The 18,325-nt window shown below is 45.9% G+C and overlaps 1 protein-coding gene across 1 annotated transcript; it reads right to left on the reverse strand.

Moving 5' to 3' along the window:
• Positions 1-2,124: 2,124 nt before the first annotated feature.
• On the reverse strand, positions 2,125-12,863 carry LOC115401237 (cytochrome P450 2F3-like). Its single transcript, XM_030109471.1, has 9 exons — positions 12,693-12,863; positions 9,609-9,771; positions 9,225-9,374; positions 8,723-8,883; positions 3,972-4,148; positions 3,366-3,507; positions 3,036-3,223; positions 2,809-2,950; positions 2,125-2,683 (listed from the first exon to the last, which is right to left on the reverse strand). Exons 1-9 carry the CDS (start codon positions 12,861-12,863, stop codon positions 2,496-2,498), a joined length of 1,482 nt encoding a protein of 493 aa, XP_029965331.1. The 3' UTR covers positions 2,125-2,495.
• Between the last annotated feature and the right edge of the window lie 5,462 nt (positions 12,864-18,325).

The following is an 18,325-nucleotide window of genomic DNA, read 5'->3' on the forward strand; positions in this document are numbered from 1 at the left end:
GAGTGGCCAAAATGAAGAGCTGGACAGCTCCAGGGCCCGACAAGATTCACACCATGAACCAGCTGCTAATATCAGAGTGGCTAACCCAAGGTCGGACAGTCCTCATCATGAAGGACACCCAGAAGGGAACAATACCATCAAACTACCGGCCTATAACCTGCCTCAGCACCACATGGAAACTCCTATCAGGCATCATAGCGGCCAAGATAAGTAGGCACATGGATCAGTACATGAGTAAAGCACAAAAAGGGATTGGCAATAACAACAAGGGGGGGGGGGGGGGCAAACACCAGCTACTGGTTGACAGGGCAATCGCCCAAGACTGCAAGGCCTGCACCACCAACCTGTGCACTGCCTGGATTGATTACAAGAAAGCCTATGACTCAGTGCCACACACGTGGATACTGGAATGCTTGAAACTCTACAACATCAACAGGACTCTAAGGAGCTTCATTCAGAACTCAATGGGGCTGTGGAAGACAAGTCTAGAGGCCAACTCAAAGCCAGTGGCACAAGTGAGCATCAAATGCGGTTTATACCAAGGTGATGCCCTGTCCCCCCTGCTGTTCTTGCATAGGCCTGAACCCCCTCAGCCAGATCATTACCAAGAGTGGTTTTGGATACCGGTTCAAGAGCGGAACAACTGTCAGCCACCTCCTCTACATGGATGACATCAAACTGTATGCCAAGAATGAGCATGACATCGACTCGCTGATTCACCTCACCAGGATATACAGCAATGACATCGGGATGTCATTCGGACTAGATAAGTGTGGACGAATGGTAACTAGAAGAGGGAAGGTGATCACAACGGAAGGACTTGAATTGCCTGAAGGGAACATAACAGATGTGCAGGACAGCCCAGTGGGACGAAACATTGCACCGGCAAAAGGCACAATTTAGGACCGTGTTCCACTGCAGAAAGCGCTCCAGCTGTGTGTGCATGCGTGTGTGTGTGTGTACGTGTGTGGCGGGGGGGGGGGGGGCGTTTTATATATATATATATATATATATATATATATATATATATATATATATATATATATATATATATATATATATATAGTATATATATATATGTATGTGTGTACATGTGTGGTTTTGTGTTCCCCATTCCTGCATGCCCTGTCTCTCCTGATTGTCTGTTCCTCATGTTCTCTTGCCTGGTCTCCTCCCTCGTTCGTGCCCTAATGTGCCTCACCTGTGTCTACCTTATTTAAAGCCTGAATCCCTCACTTGTCCTTGTCGGTTCGTTGTGGGTTGTTCATGTGTTCTGTGTCCCTGCCTGCACCTCAGCTCAGCTTGCCCTGTGTTTTGTTCCTGCAATAAACAAGCTCGACGCTGCCTGCGCGTGGGTCTTTCCATCCTGCACCCGTGACATCCTTTGGTTGATCAGTTACCTTTTCATCAACTGCAGTTTTGAAAAATATGTGGCAGTTCTGCTCATGTTGTAACTTAAAGCTCGTGTCCGGAGTTTCTGTTCGTTTCCAAGTATGTATCATTTTTCAACAGAGCTTAAATGTGTCAGTCTGGTTCGATATTACAATATAATATTAGCATAAAGCAATATAAAAATTTATTTATGAGCCCCGCCTTCGTCTCATAGACCCCCATGTTATCCGAAAAAGCGCCGGTCAGCTTCAGCCAATAGATTTCGAGTTTCCGCATTCTCTTGTTGTCAAAGTGTGGAGCAGCCAGAGAGCACGGCCGCTCGCCCAGGCAGAGGAGAGTTCGCAACGCAGCAGCAGGACCACTTACCTCGGATATATCCACTGTCTGCTGAACATCCACCGTAAACAGCTAAACATTTAGGATGCTGTAGGACTTGGAGGCTCTCATTTTCACCCGACGGATAACACCGTGCACAATTAAAGGGGCGTGGCTTGGTCGCTCATGAAAGCAGAGGGAGGGCGGAACCTCAAGACATTGGATTAAAAAAAACCTCTCTCGTTCAAAACTCCGGACACGAGCTTTAATGTGTCTTCTCGGCATTTCCAGATGTAATCCCAGAGAATTTCTAGATACATCCATACACAGTCCTTAAGTCTTAATTTTTTTTTAATGAGCAGAGGAGATTCTCCTAAAGGAGGAAACAAATTCAGACAAAAAAAAAAAAAAACCCTTCATAACTCCAGTGATCTGCAATGTGTGCTTCTCACAACCTCACTTCAGAGATCATTTACAGACATAAATCTGAACATTCCAAATCCACCAGAAACCAGAAAGAAGTGAGGCTTTTAGCTATACACCACTCATTATGTTAGCCACTGGGATTCTGACAAGAGATTTACCAGCATTACACATTCACGAAGTCAAAATCACAGAAATACGAACATACATTGTATGAATTTGAATCCAGACATTAGAAGGTTATGGAATTCCCCTGAGTACTTGTTTTGATGTAGAATCATAAACTCAATGTAATGTAATTGTGGCATACTATTTGATCAAAATAAAAACTAAAGGTCCATGTGCATTTCAGCAAAATTGAAAGTTCACTCCCAGCGGGGCGTTGCTGTGATCAGGTATCTGCGAGGCACATTGGCGAAGCTGCTGTACTCGGGGTTGAGGTCGATGCTGTCAGGTCCTCCAGGAGACGAGAAGGTGAACGTCTGCAGCAGTGACACCATGAAGAGGAAGATCTCCATGCGGGCCAGAGACTCTCCAACACAAGCCCTCTTTCCTGGGACACCACAACAGACCTGTTTAGCCCAGTCCGACTTATTTACATCCTGAACACACGTCCTCACCCAGCTCCTTCAGCTGTGTTCGTCTGCAGCGTGTGAAGCAGAAAATGTGTTTATTTACCTGCAGAGAATGGAAGGAACGCAGGGTTTTTCTTGAAGTTGCCATTCTGGTCCAAGAAGTGCTGCGGGTTGAAAGACCAAGGCGTGGCCCACCGGTTCTCCTCTTTCAGCACAGAGTGCAGCAGGGGAAGGATTATAGTGTCCTGTGAGGGGAAGCAAACCGCTGCAGTCTGTTGAATCAAAATAAATAGTATTTAATCATAATCATCACTGAAGAAAGCTGAATACCTTGGGAATGGTGTAACCCCTGAAGGAGATGTCACTGAGAGCATAGTGAGGGGCTCCCATGGGGACAATGTCCATAAAACGCTGAATTTCATGGAGGACCGCATCTGTAAAGGGGAGGGACTTCCTGTCCTCCATTCGAGGGGAACGCTTCTGTCCAAGCACAGTGTCGATCTCCTGCTGCATCGCCTCTGTACGGGCATCAACAAAGTATTTATCATCACATGCAAACGCTGCACCACTGACTCAAATCAGAGATATTCTCCCTGAAAACCACTGACGGTCATACATGTCTTTCACTGTGTGATGACATTGTTCAGGATTGTGACTTACCTTGTATTTTGGGGTATTTGATCAAGACACTCAGTGCATATCTGATGGTGGAGCTGGTGCTCTCAGTTCCTGCCAGGAACAGATTCAACACCGTGGACACCAGGTTATCTTCATGGAACTCAGTTGTGGGATTGTCCTTCTCCTGAAAAAAAAAATAACTGTTGTTTCACCAAATAAAATCCCGAACCTCAGCAATCAGTGGCAGACTGAATCTGAACAATATGAATATCATGATCTTTTCATCATGGAACCTGTTTGACGGTGTGTAGCAACCTAAAATGCAAAAATGGCCAATAAAGTAATCATTTTGGCCAATTCAAATGGAATTAATCCATAACAAAATAACTTGCTAACAAATATGATGGTTAAATCATCCACTATTTTTGACAGGTAAAACACAGTTAAAACTCATGAATCACAATTTACTAGAGGAAGAATACTGCAAAGATGTTGAGACAGTCATTTGCAAAATGTGCTTCCGTGCTATAAAAACTAGCATGTTGAGGGGAAGAATATGGTTCCAGCTCTCTGCAACGATTTTAAAACCATAGTGAATGCTACTAAAAGAACTTTGTGCATCAGGAGTCATGGCAAAGATGATGAGACCTGGCTGATTCTGTTGAGGAAGCAGTCGATGTAATCTCTGGGTGAACTGGGGTCCAGTGTCTCCCGGTGAGCCTGAATCTTTGTCAAGACAAAGCCTCTCATCTTTTCAATATCAGCAAATACTTTGTTGTGTCGACCCGGCAGCCACTCCATCAGTCCAGGGAAGATGTTGTACAGCTGGAAAGAAAAGTGGAATCAGTCACATCTCAAGGATCTGAGCAGGAGGCAATGAACAGGTCAAAACAGTGGTCAAAGAAGAAATGAAAAGATTATATTTCTCACAAGCACAGATGTGAATAAAAACTGCTATGAATGGAATGAAGTGGTGGGGGAGTTTGAGTGCTCCCAGGAGCTATGTTGTCAGGGGCTTTATACCCACTGGTAGGGTCTCCCATGGAAAACAGGTCCTGGGTGGCGGGCCAGACAAAGAGCATGTCAGTAGCCCCCATGAGAAAGGTTAAATCAAGGACCGTGACGTCGCCCGGTATGGCGCAGCTGGGTCCCCATCCTGGAGCCAAACTTGGGGTTAGGGCTCGCATGCAAGTGCCTGGTGCCTTTGCGCACGGGGCCCGGCCAGGCTCAGTCCGAAGGGGCGACGTGGGCCCACCTTCCGGCAGACCCACCATTCCCAGAAGCCGGGTGCAATGTAAATTGGGTGTCAGTCAATGACAGGGTGCCCGGAGACCCCGGACACAGAGACCGGCTCTGGGGACATGGAATGTCACCTCGTTGGGCTGGTAAGGAGTCTGAGCTTGTGAGGGAGGTTGAATGGTACCAGTTAGATATAGTCGGTCTCACCTCCACACACAGCCTGGGATCTGGAAGTAAATCTTTCGAGAAGCGATGGACTCTCAACTACTTTGGCATTGCCCATGGTGAGAGGCGTGCTTATAGCCCCACAGCTCAGCCACTATGTGTTCACCCCACTGAACAAGAAGGTCGCATCTCTACGCCTTCGGGTCTGGGACAGGTGCCTCACTGTTGTCTCAGCTTACAGGCCAAACAGCAGTGCAGAATACCTGGAATCCTTGGAGTCCCTGGGAGGGGTACTGGACAGTGCTCCAAAATGGGGAATAAAACCTAATTAAGCTCTAAAATGACCATTTAAACGCCTGAAAACTTTATTCAGAATTAAGTTTAAATCCAAATAGACGGGCAGATTTATTCCCTCTAAGAAGCGAAATTATATGTTAATTAGGCGTAACTTCATTCTGGTAGTTCTGCTCCGTCGTGATGATGCAAATTTCCAAGAGAGCAGCGCACAGTCCGCGTTTCGACTCTTTTTGAGACAATTTATTTAACGCCAGTATTACAAGAATTGGATATAATGAAACGAGCAAATTGAAGGGCGCTTAATGACACTGACATTTTCAAAGCTGTATCATAAGTAAATCGAGAAAGAAAGATGAGAAAAACACTGGTTACTTCCGGGAGACGTCAGTGCATCACGGCCGCCCCTTGTCTGATCAGAGCGCTTCACAGACCCCAGCGAGAGAGAGGATTTAATTCCTCACTTTTTCCCATGTAAACACAACACTCATGAATATAATTCTGAATTACTGAATTCAGAATAAACCAATTCTGAATAAAAAAACACCATGTAACCACACTCAATAACCTCACTCTAGGGGATTTCGACACCCACGTGGGTAGCGACAGAGGGGTGGGGGATGATTGGGACGCACGGCCTCCCTGAATGGAACTTGAGTGATGTTCTGTTATTGGACTTCTGTGTGAGTCACAGTTTGTCCATAACAAACACCATGTTCGAGCACAGGGTTGTTCATAAGTGCACTTGGCACCAAGACACCCTAGGTCGGAGGTCGATGATCGACTTTGTTGTCAAATCATTTGACCTCCAGCTGTGTGTCTTGGACACACGGGTGAAGAGAGGAGCAGACCTGTTGATTGATCAGCACCTGGTGGTGAGTTGAATCCTCTGGTGGAGGCGGAACCTGAACAGACTTGGAAGGCCTAAAGACCCTATGTTGTGAGGGCTTGTTGGGAATTTGGGAATGGCTGATGGAACACACTGTCAGCACGGTTTTCAACTCCCACCTCCGGGAGAGCATCTCCCAGATTCCAAAGGATGCTGGAGACATTGTGTCTAAGTTGACCATGTTCTCCACCTCCATTGTCAAAGCAGCTGCCCAGAGCTGTGATTGTAAGGTCTCTGGTGCCTGCTGTGGCAGCAACCCCTGAACTTGGTGGTGGACACCTGAAGTAAGGGCAGGCATCAAGCTGAAGAAGGAGTCCTATTGAGTCTTGTTGGCTCCAGGACTCCTGAAGCAGCTGACAGGTACCGGCAGGCCAAGCGAACAGCAACCCGAGAGGTTGTGGAGGAAAGTTCTGGGAGGAGTTCGGGGAGGCCATGCATGAGAACTACCGGTCGGTCTCGAAGAATTCTGGCAAACCATCCGGTGCCTCAGCAGAAGAAATCAGGTCTCCACCAACACTGTTTACAGTAGAGGAGGGGAGCTGCTGACCTCAACTGGGGATATTATAGGACGGTGGCAGGAATACTTTGAGGACCTCCTCAATCCCGTCGCCACTTCTTCCGTGGAGGAAGCAGAGGCTGACGTCTCAGAGGTGAATTCGTCCATCACCCTAACTGAAGTCACCGAGGTAGTCGGTAAGCTCCTCGGTGGCACTGGGGGTGGATGAGATTCACCCTGAGCACCCTAAGTCTCTGGATGCACAGGGACGGTCTTGGTTGTCACATCTCTGCAATATTGTGTGGTGGTCAGGGACAGTGCCTCTGGACTGGCAGACCAGGGTGGTGGTTCCCCTTTTTAAAAAGGGGCATTAGAGGATGTGCTCCAACTTTAAGTGCATCACACTCCTCAGCATCCTTGCGACAGTCGATTCCAGGGTACTGGAGAGGAGGATTTGACCAACAGTCGAACCTCTGATCCAGGAGGAACAATACAGTTTTTTTTAATACCCTCCATAGGGTGCTCGAGGGCTCGTGGGAGTTCACCCGACCAGTTCACATGTGTTTTGTCGACTTGGAGAAGGCATTGGACCGGGTCCTTCATGGTGTCTTGTTGGGGGTGCTTCGGGAATACGGAGTCCGTAGCCCCTTGTGGGGCTGTCTGGTCTCTGTATGACCGGAGTAGGAGTCTGGTCCGCATTGCTGGCAGTAAGTCAGACCTGTTCAAAGTACATGTTGGACTCTGACAGGCCTGTCCTTTGTCACCGGTTCTGTTCATAATTTTTATGGACGGAATTTCTAGGTGCAGCCAAGGCCTGAAGAGGGTTCGGTTTGGTAGCTACAGGATTTCCTCTGTACTTTCTGCAGATGGTATTGTCCTGTTGCCTTCATCGAACCCGGACCTACAGCATGCAGTGGGGTGGTTTGCAGCTGAGTGTATAGCGACGGAGATGAGGATCAGCACCTCCAAATCCGAGGCCATGGTATTCGACCGGAAGATGGTGGCCTGCCCTCTCCAGGTTGGTGGAGAGCCCTTGGTTCAAGTGGAGGAGTTTAAGTATCTTGGGGTCTTGTTCATGAGTGGGTGAAGGAGCCACCCATGTGGGCCGGTTCTCCTGGGTATGGTCAAGGCCTTCTGCCTGAGTGGGCGACTCTTGGGCTTTTGGCTCTGCCCACCCTGGGCGTCCAGTTCCTGGTGGGGCTGGCGCCTTCCAGACTTGGTCCCCTGGGGGTCAGGGGTCAGACATCATATGTGCATGATCACTGTCACATTTGTATGATCATGCTGATCTTTAATCAATCTTCATATTCTGCATGTGGACTCGGTCACCTTGTTTTCTTGTGTTGGGTTAGACAAATGACTATCTGGATTAGGTCTCGCCTGATGCTCTTGTGTAATTTCGTACCTGGATCCTCAGTTTGCACATCCCAGATCACAACCAGCTATATTCTCCAACAATAGTCTGTAGGATGCACTCTGTCATATTTTTAGGTAGGTGCGGTAGCCGGGCATCTGGAGTGTCGATATTAATTGAAAGACCGCCATATATTTGCAATGTCTTCCTTTTCTCCCCTCTGTTTTTTTTTTTTTTTTTTTTTGGTGTGTTTGTTTGTTTGCTTGTCTGTTCACTTGTTTGTTTTCTTTCACTCTCTGTCTCTCTGCTTGTCTTTCTGTCCTCCTGTCAGGCAATATCATGTATCAGCACTCAAAATAAATAAAATAAAGTAAGAAAGCATGTTAACAAGAGGAGCTTTATGCTTATAAGCTCCTCTTGGAAGAGCATATCTGTCGGGCACATCAGCAGCCAGACCTCCATTCTCCTGTTTCCATGCTGGACACAGGGCCGGCGATTAGGCTGGGCATCCGGGGCACTTGCCCAGGGTGCTGAGCCATGGGGGCGGCTGAGGCGCACCGCTCGCGGTGCCAACAACCCCCCCGCTCAACAACTCTCGGTGCGATCCTACGCGACAATACCACGGGGCACTCGTATCGGTCTTGCCCAGGGCGCCTGAGAAGCCCGCGCCGGCCCTGGCTGGACAGGGACAGGTTAAAAAAAAAAAAAGAAGAAGAGAGTCGTTACTCCTCCGCCTCAAGAGGAGCCAGCTGAGGTGGCTCTGGCATCTGTTTAGGATGCCGCCTGAGTGATTGGCCTGGGAACGCCTAGGGATCCACCTGGAAGAGATGGAGGAAGAGTCTGGGGACAGGGAAGTATGGGCTTCTCTGCTTAGATTGCTGATCCAGTACTGGATAAGCGGTTGAAGACAGATGGAAGGATGGATTAATTATTTAAATAGTAATGAGGAAAATTGGCCCCACCTGACCCCAGGGGCTGCTGCCAAATTTAATGGTGTCTGCAGTGATCTGGAGGAGTTGCAGGAACTGGTCGTCATCGTAGCTGAAGCGTTCGCCAAACACCATGCAGCAGATGACGTTAGACACAGAGCAGCTGAGGAAGAAGGTGGGATCGAATGGCTTTGCTGGATAACAACAAATAAAAACAGATGGGACTCAAAAAAATAAAATCGAATATATTCTGCAAACTTCATCATCTTGATGAAAACTCCTTGAGAATAAATAATGCTACATATCAGTGAACATACGCCTGATGGTTGTCCAACACATTTTTATTAAACTGGTCCATTGAATATGTGTCACCCCTTTTAATGACATGCCAATCAGAAATAACCAAATTTTTGAAATTCATTGAATTTCAAAAAAACTTCAACCAAAGCTAGTCAAACTGTAAATTACTGTTGCTCTTAACGTGGAAGTGTGTAGAGGCTGTTTATTCACCATTGGCTGCACAAACACAACATACCGTTGGTGGACTGGATGCGATCGATCAGCTGGCTGCTGACCTCCTGGATCCACTCCTCCATCCCTTTACGTCCCATCCCGAAGTCTCTCAGAGTCGTCAGGGTGAAGCGTCTCAGTTGACGCCAGCGCTCCCCATTACTGATCACTAAACCTTTATTAGAAAGAAGTTGTAATTTATCGGCCTTAACAAACAGAAAATACATATTTGAATGAAGGATTTATGACTCAGCAAGACCTTCAAAGCTATAGATGTGCATGCAGGTAAATGATTTCAAGTTATAGAATTTTCTATGATTGTATCGTAGGATGTGCTTTGTATTGTGGGTATCCTGCATGCATGTATTCCTCCTTCTACTGTATTTCCATCAAACCCCCCATGCCTTACCATATCCTCTGTTAGCTCGGACCAGGAAGGGAATGGGTCCTCTGCCAGTGAAGTCGTCTGCCTGGTCCACCAGTGCCTCCTTCACTGTGTCATATCCAACCAGCACCACCGCACGCCACGGTCCCATGTACACAGTCATCACAGGTCCATATATCTTACTCCACTGCAGGTCAGAGAGCAGGAACCATTCCATGTTTTACCTCGGCTGGCATGCAGGAAAAATATTCCCATTGGGCCATTAAACAAGGTGACCATGTGTCAGATTTAGACCAGATTTGTTCTCCTTTTTGGATGTAAAATTATGCAAAAGGCAATTTTCCTATAATGATGAGGTTATGATCAGCTTGTTCTGCAGATCAAATACTGAAGACTACCTGTATTTTTCATATAGTTCAACTAAGAGAAATGTTTTTTTGTTTTTTGTTTTTTGACCAAAGGGCTGCCTCTCCTTTTAATTTTGACTTAAACATGTTTTGAGGTGATATTTATATTAATGTAAATGGCCATGTTGTTATTTTATTGTGTATTTAAATTTGTATTAAATGAAAAACAAAACGGGCAAAAAGACAACGGGCTGGATAAATATGGATTTGAATATTGTTGATTAATGTGTGATTCATTTCGTATAGTTTATATTCTTTGCATTGTAAACGACGACCCGGAAGTTACCTATCTTTAAATGCGTCCGCTTGGCTGTCAGCTGTTTGTTTGACACAGCCGTCAGGCAGCCGCTGCTGCTGGTGAACTTATTATTGTGAAACGTTTAATATAATGATCTGATTGCACTGTGAAATGTTGATTTAAAATGTTAATGTTGTTAAAAGAGCAAGTCCAGTTCAATAAAAATCCCTTAAAGAAACACAATAAAGCTTTTTATAATGTAACTGATTATCACACAAGTAAGAAATCAGAGAAACCAACAAAAGTAAATCAATAATAATCTCAAAACTATTCTCATGACAAAAAAAAATACATGAATTTCTATTTGGTGAATGAATGCCTTCAGGCAGGCTTTCGATAACCTTGATCTGTCTCTTATAGATCTATAAACAGCCAAGAAATCTATTAATTTTTTGTCAAATTACAATGAATTATTACCGAAGATATCGAGCATAAGTAGATTTGCTGGCACTGATGCCAGTGAGAGGTCACAATCTGACAGCACTGCTCTCCTGGTTTTAGAGTTAAAAACTGAATATAGGAAAGGAGCTGCTGACTTTAGGTCACTATCTGCAGAGTAAGTTCTAATCTCCTTTATGGATCCTTTCAAGTTTTGTTTTCAACATAGCTGAACACTTTGTGACTTTTTGACATGAACAGTGATTTAATGCTGTTTTTTCTAGAATGAGCACAAATAACCGCCGGCGCGGCGGACAGTTCCGTGCCTCATAGGCAGCCGCGATAGCGCCCCCAACCCAGTGGGCAAGGCGCTGGGAGGACAGCGGAGCACCACGCCCCCTGGCCACAAACTGCACAAACAGCTGGTCCGTAGTCCGAAAGCCAGCAGTGCGCTCAACGTAGCAACGCAGAGCCCTGACCGGACACAGCAACCGCAGACGAGGGTCGTCTCCCAACGTTCACCATGAACCCCAGAAGCTCGATGTGGTGCAGGAGCAGGGCCGTGTGCTCCATGGCCTCCCGGTAAGTGGGCGCCAGTATGAGCCAGTCGTCGATGCAGTTGAGGATCCTTGGACCTGGACCACAGAGGGGCTCCAGCGCAGCTTCGACACACTTGGTGAAGGTGCGCAGAGCAAGGGAGTAGCCGAAAAGTAGCTGGCTGTATTGAAAACTCCGATCTCCCACGGCGAATCTGAGGAAGCTCCTGTGCCTCCTCAGAACAGGGATGTGAAAGTAGGTGTCTGTGAGATCGACTGACGTCATCCAGACCCTGGGGCGGACGCTCTCCAGGAGGTGTTTGACCATTAGCATGCGGAACCTCCTGGTGGCCACATGAGTGTTCAGGACCCGCAGGTCCAGAATGGGTCTCATTCTGGCCCTAAGTTCGGCTGGACACAGCCGGATGGCCCAGTTGGAACAACGGTTCCAACAACGGTTCCATCGGGCCGACAAGAACACGCAGCGCGCCGAGCGGCAACACACCCCTCTTCCCAATACAAGAGGTGAGAGACCTGGCCAGGCTTCGATAGCAAGTGTGATAGTTAAGCTTGTGCTTTTACTTGGGAACTGAACTGAAGTTCAGTTCATTTAACGTGTGTGACTATTCTTTCTTCGTTCCTTCATTTCTTTCTCCTTTCCTTTCTCTCGCTACTCGAGCACGCGCCTTCGGTCTCACCTCAGACACCACACATGACCCAGCTGGACCCGCGCCCCCATGCATGTGAAAGCCGAACCTGCACGCTTTTTCTCTCTGCTTTATAAATATCCAATCTGCAATATTTTTCGAAGCGCGCAAAGCATCCGTTGAATTTGCTCACGCGTCCACGGCCCTCTCCGCATGTCATTCTGCCCAACTCACGGGGGAAGGCAGAGAGCGCATTCACTAATTAATATCACCTTGTTAATCAATGATTTAATGGTTAAATCACTCTGTGATCTACTCATTCTCAAATAGCTGATTATGTGACATTATTAATGAATAAATAACAGTTTATTCGGATTAATATAATTGAATTTGGGATAAATTACTTTGTGCTTCACTTTGAACAGTTTATTACACCATAATTGATTGTTATTAGTCATTCACTGTTAATGACCTGTAATTGTTGATTGGTAAATGACAATTTCCTGAAATTAATGAACTAATAAATTACTTAAAGTAATCAATTACTCCCAGTAATAGATACTTTAGTAATTTAATACAAATTACCAATCGTAAACCCCAACACAAATTTCCAAAATCTGATGCAACTGGGAAGCAGCACCATCATGAAAAACAACTTTTAAACCACTGTTATTCCTTCTAATAGGAAATCCCAGTTGCTCTTAAATGCATCACTTGCATTATTGACACATTGGATTTCAGTTCAAAGTGCAAATCAACAACAAACTGCGGCAACGAGCAAAGGTTTAGAGGAAAATAATACTGTGCAGTGTAATATGTGCAGAGAAGAACGGTTGAATCACCTCCAGCAGAGTTTTGAAGGGAGCTTTTTTGTCCAGAACCAGTAGATTTCCCACGATGGGCAGAGCTGTAGGTCCAGGAGGTAAAGACCACCGTCTGTGACTCTTCAAGCCCACCAGCCAAACCAGAACAACAATCAATCCCCCCAAAATCAGCGTCCCAGAGAGCTCCATGACAGCTTTCCAACGGGACAGGAACTGTTTGCTGCAGAGGCTGAACTGACTTATGAACGGCGTGTTACATAACCTGTGTTTGTGTGGTTTCTGCTGACTGTGGAGATCTACCTTTTCCCTGGATCAGACCCTGAGGAATGCAACTGGACAAGGAGAAGCAGGTTCATCTTGCCCAGGTCAACTGAGGTCAGATTCACACCTCCAAGACCTTCCTAATAACCTGAGCAGGAGAAAAACTTTCTAAACACACACAGAGAAACCCTCAGTAATCATCCCTTTCTGGTCTGGCATTTCCATTTTTGATGAAGTGCATGAAGAAACCTTGTTTGTTCAGTGTATCTTATTGATGCATTCATGCTGATTTCTGCAGTCAACAAGTTTACCTGGGTCGTGTTCTCACATGTGGAGATTTAGTTTTGTATCTTTGAAAGAGGTGACATGACCTGCATCCCAGTTCTGGTTTTTCTCCAGTGAGATATGGAAACGCCAACTTAAAAAAACAAACTGAAAAGCTATAATCATTTACATGAAATGTAACAAACATGAGTTTCAACTGTCAATGAACCTAAAATCCAGAGGTGAACAACAGAACTGCATGTGTTCCTTTTTAGATCATATTGTAAAAAAGGTGATAATTCAACTAAAGTCATTAATCTCACAATAAAACATTTTTTTATTTTGATTTTATTTAAAAAAAGATTTCAAAATGTATTGATTCAGCTGACAATAAAGAAGGAAGGGTTTCATATATGTTTTCAGTTTCATAAAGATAAAGAGATTATCTTGAAACTTCAACCCCTGACACCTATTTGGAACCACTCATGTCGCTGAAGAGGGCAAGTTCTGCCATTTACTCAAAAATTCACAATCTTTCTCTAGTCTCCTCTACTGAAGACTCTTTGTGAAACAGATTTAGGAGAGATCATTCTCAAGGTTCGTCTTGCAAAGTTGTTTGGAACAGTGTCACATTTATGTGATAAGATGTCAAAAAAGTCCAGCAAATTATTCACATATGTTTTGGTTCTGTCCCTCTCTGAAAGGATTTTGGTGTGAAGTTTATGACACATTATCTAAGGTCACCAGAAGATGTCTTACTCCTAATGTCCTTACTGCTCTGTTTGGTGTTTCATTTTGTTCAGCTAATCTCTCTTCTTACTAAGGACCTGATAGCATTCACAACACTACTGGCTAGGAGACTAATTTTGTTAAAATGGAAATCTGCAGTTCCACCTACCCATGCAGGATGGATTAAAGAGGTGCTTTATTTTGTTAAACTGGAGAAGATCAGGCTGACCCTGTGTGGTGCTGGCAGTAAATTTGAAAGGACCTGGAACCCATTTTTATCATATGTGGATGGCATAGTATGTAATATTCCTGTGGATTGATCGTGTTTTGTTCTGAAAGGAAAGTGAAAAATCTGTCTGTTATACACTTACATTGTAACTGTGGTGTTAAGTTATTTTTTTCTTTTTCTTTTTTCTTTTCTTTGTTCTTTAATTTTTTTTTTTTTTGTTTTGGCTTGGAGGGGATATGTGCCGGGGGGGGGGGGGGGGGGGGGGGGTTGTGGGTTGTTTGTTGCACTTTTTGAATTACATCAGTAACATATTATTGTTTTATGACTGTCATTGCTGCTTTTATATGTGAAAATCCAATAAACAGATTTGACAAAAAAAAAAGATAAAGAGATTAATGCATTATTGCATAATGTGTTCACTAAAATACAATCATAGACACACTGAAATAAATCCATCTTTTTTGTGCACAGCAAAGCAATTCACCTTTATATTTACAACATAACCTGAACATCTAAAATCTTGAAGCAGTTTTTCTAAAGTGTTCTGTGTGAGATTATGACTAAGAATTAGCTGTATTAACAATATGACAATATTTTGTGTGATAGACAAGATCCTCAGAGAGCTTCCTGAGTGGGATCTTTGTTTTCATCGTGGGGTCAAGGTGATATTGTACCTCTGTGGTGCTTTGCTGCTGTACTCTGGAACAAAGTTTATGATGTCAAGACCTTAAAGGGCAACCTCGGTTTTTTGACATCTGGACCTCGCGCACTGTGCGGCCAGGCCAGCCTGGAGACCTCCGGAGACTCCATGGAGCAAGCTCCGGGCCGTTTACCCACCTCGGCCCCGACTCGGACCAACTCGGCACTGGAAGTCAGACGCCCGCGCGACGTGACAGCCGAGGCCCAGCCAAAGTGCCTCTCTACTGGGGAGAGGAGCTCCGCGACGTTCCCATCTGAGCTAATTGTGGCTAAGTTAGTAAAAACTGTCAGCTCGTCAGCTGAGCTGACCCACCTGAAGACGGTAGATGAGCTGACTTTATGATAACACTGGCGATGGATGAAGAAATATAGCCGAAGTGAGCGACTTTGCAGAGATTATGTCCCGCGCTGAAGCTCCCTTGCTGTGGCCCCCGCTAAGTGCAGCTAAATCAGTTTGATCTAAATAACTTCTGAAGGACTCTGTGCTGCACAATCTGAGTGAGTATATGAGCATGCACACACCTAGAAATAAGGTCCAGATCTCAAAAAACCGAAGTTGCCCTTTAAGAGCAGCTCAGTGTGAAATCCTGCACCACTGACACCATGAAGATAAAAAGCTCCATACGAGCCAGAGACTCGCCCACACAGGCCCTCCTCCCTGTGAAGGACAAACGAATCACCAGTGTGAATAAAGTTCACTCATGATCACGTGAATCAAGGTGGAACTCCTGGATTGCTTGCACTTAACACATCACTGCACCCACACACACAAAAGGCCATACACTGGATTTAATCATGACAGACACTGCCCCTGCAATCAACAACCTGCAAGTCTATGATCTGGGTATTTCTGATCACAAGGTAATATCTATTTAACTGCTTTTAGCTAGTTCCCACCTTAAAACTAAATGTCATATCCAGTTCAGAAACCTAAAAGCAATAGATACTATACACTTCCACCAGGACTTGCAGGAAATACCACAAATTACACAGTTCTCATCAATTAATAGATCGGTTGACCACTACAACTCAACCCTTTACCATATCCTCGAGACCCATGCACTAATAAAACCAAGAACCATCACTTCTTCCAGGTCAGCCCCTTGGTACACAACAGAGCTCCGAAAAATGAAAACTGCTGGTCGTTTCCTGGAACAGAGATTCATCTCCAGTGGTCTGCACTTACACAAACAAGCCTACCGTGACCACCAAAAATCTTATTCTAGAGCACTTAACATAGTCAGATCCCAATATTTTTCCAACAAAATCTCCAACAATGCCAACAACTCCAAACAGTTATTCTCCACAATTAATTCTCTACTCAAACCTCCTCCACACACACACACACACACACCAACATTAGCACAGATAAGTGCAATAACTTTATGGACTTTTTCACCGACAAGGTTGCTTCCATTCGGTCAAACCTCACTGCCACAGTTTCACCCCTTTCTGAAATCACTCTCCCAATACCACTACACTCATTTACTGATTTTCCTAATGTTACACAAACAGAGGTGGAGAAGATCATACATAGCATGAAGACCACCACATGCTCTCTCAGGAGTTGAGTAGGCAGAGGATCCTCTGCCTACTCAACTCCTGAAATCTAACATTGCTGCCATAAACCCATTAATCACAGCAATCATAAATCAGTCCCTTCAATCTGGTCAAGTCCTTCCAGCACTTAAAACTGCAGTCATCTGCCCCGACTTGAAAAAGCTCTTACTTAACCCTGACATTCTGGAGCATTACAGGCCTGTTTCAAACTCACCATTTCTCAGCAAGGTTTTAGAAAAGGTTGTTTCATCCAAACTTCACAATCATCTTTACATCCATAACCTATATGAGAAATTTCAATCCGGTTTTCGATCTGCACATAGTACAGGGACAGCCCTGGTCTGCATCATGAACGACCTGCTTATGACTGCGGACCAGGGCTCACCATCTCTCCTCCTCCTGCTTGACCTGTCAGCTGCATTTGATACCATAGACCACACCATCCTTCTTCATTGGCTTCAGACTGTTATTGGGCTTACAGGAACCACCATCAACTGGTTCCAGTCATACCTTACAGCCAGGACAGAACATGTCTCTCTGGGTAACTCCAATTTGCTTCCCCCACAGTCAGTTGTGGAGTTCCACAAGGTTCGATCCTCGGTCCAACCCTTTTTTCCATCTACATACTCCCCCTTGGTCACATCACCCACAAGCACAAAATCTCCTTCCACTGCTATGCCGACGATACACAACTGTACATAAAAATGGATTCCACACCCTCCTCCACTCTGCCATCAGCACTTCAGGTTTGCTTGGAGGAGATAAAGGCATGGATGACTAACAACTTTTTAAAACTAAACAGCAGCAAAACGGAAGCCATCCTGATAGGTACACCACACCAAACCCGGTCCCTCTCCCTCAGCAGTTTCCCCGTTTCTGGACATAACATCACCATGTCATCCTCAGTTAAAAATCTTGGAGTCATACTGGACTCTCACCTTACCTTTGAAGCCCATCCATCCATCCATCCATTTTCTTCCGCTTATCCAGGGCCGGGTCACGGGGGCAGCAGTCTCAGCAGGGATGCCCAGACTTCCCTGTCCCCAGACACTTCCTCCAGCTCCTCTGGGAGGATCCCAAGGCGTTCCCAGGCCAGCCGCGAGACATTGTCTCTCCAGCGTGTCCTGGGTCTTCCCCGGGCTCTCCTCCCGGTGGGACATGCCCGGAACACCTCCCTAGGGAGGCGCCCAGGAGGCGCCCTCTCGATGCGGAGGAGTAGCGGATGAGGAGTTGCTAGATTTAATATTCCTTGGTGGAATATTTCATTGATCAGTCCCAACAACTATAAACAGTGTTAGTGGAGGCCTGCTTTCCCCTCCTGAGGCGCCGGACGGTTTGCCAGAATTTCTTCGAGGTCGACCAGTAGTCCTCCTCCATGGCCTCCCCGAACTCCTCCCAGACCTGTGTTTTTGCCTCCACAACCACTTGGGCTGCAGGTCGTTTGGCCTGCCGGTACCTGTCAGCTGCTTCTGGAGTCCCATGAGCCATCAAGGCTCGATAGGACTCCTTCTTCAGCTTGACGGCAGCCCTCATCGGGTTTGGGGGTTGCCGCCACGGCAGCACCGGAGACCTTACGACCACAGCTCCGAGCAGCTGCTTCGACAATGCAGGTGGAGAACATGGTCCACTCGGACTCAAAGTCCCCAACCTCCCTCGGGACATGAGCGAAGCTCTCCTGGAGTTGAGAGTTGAAAACCATGCTGACAGAGGGTTCCACTAGACGTTCCCAGCAGACCCTCACAATACGTTTGGGTCTGCCAAGGCTGTCGGTTTCCTCCTCTACCAGCAAATCCAACTCACCACCAGGTGGTGATCGGTCGACAGCTCTGCTCCTCTCTTCACCCGAGTGTCCAAAACACGTGGCCGGAGGTCTGATGACACGACAACAAAGTCGATCGCTTTTTGTATT

The sequence above is a fragment of the Salarias fasciatus genome, chromosome 14 (genome assembly GCF_902148845.1).
Source record: "Salarias fasciatus chromosome 14, fSalaFa1.1, whole genome shotgun sequence".
Lineage (NCBI taxonomy): Eukaryota > Metazoa > Chordata > Actinopteri > Blenniiformes > Blenniidae > Salarias > Salarias fasciatus.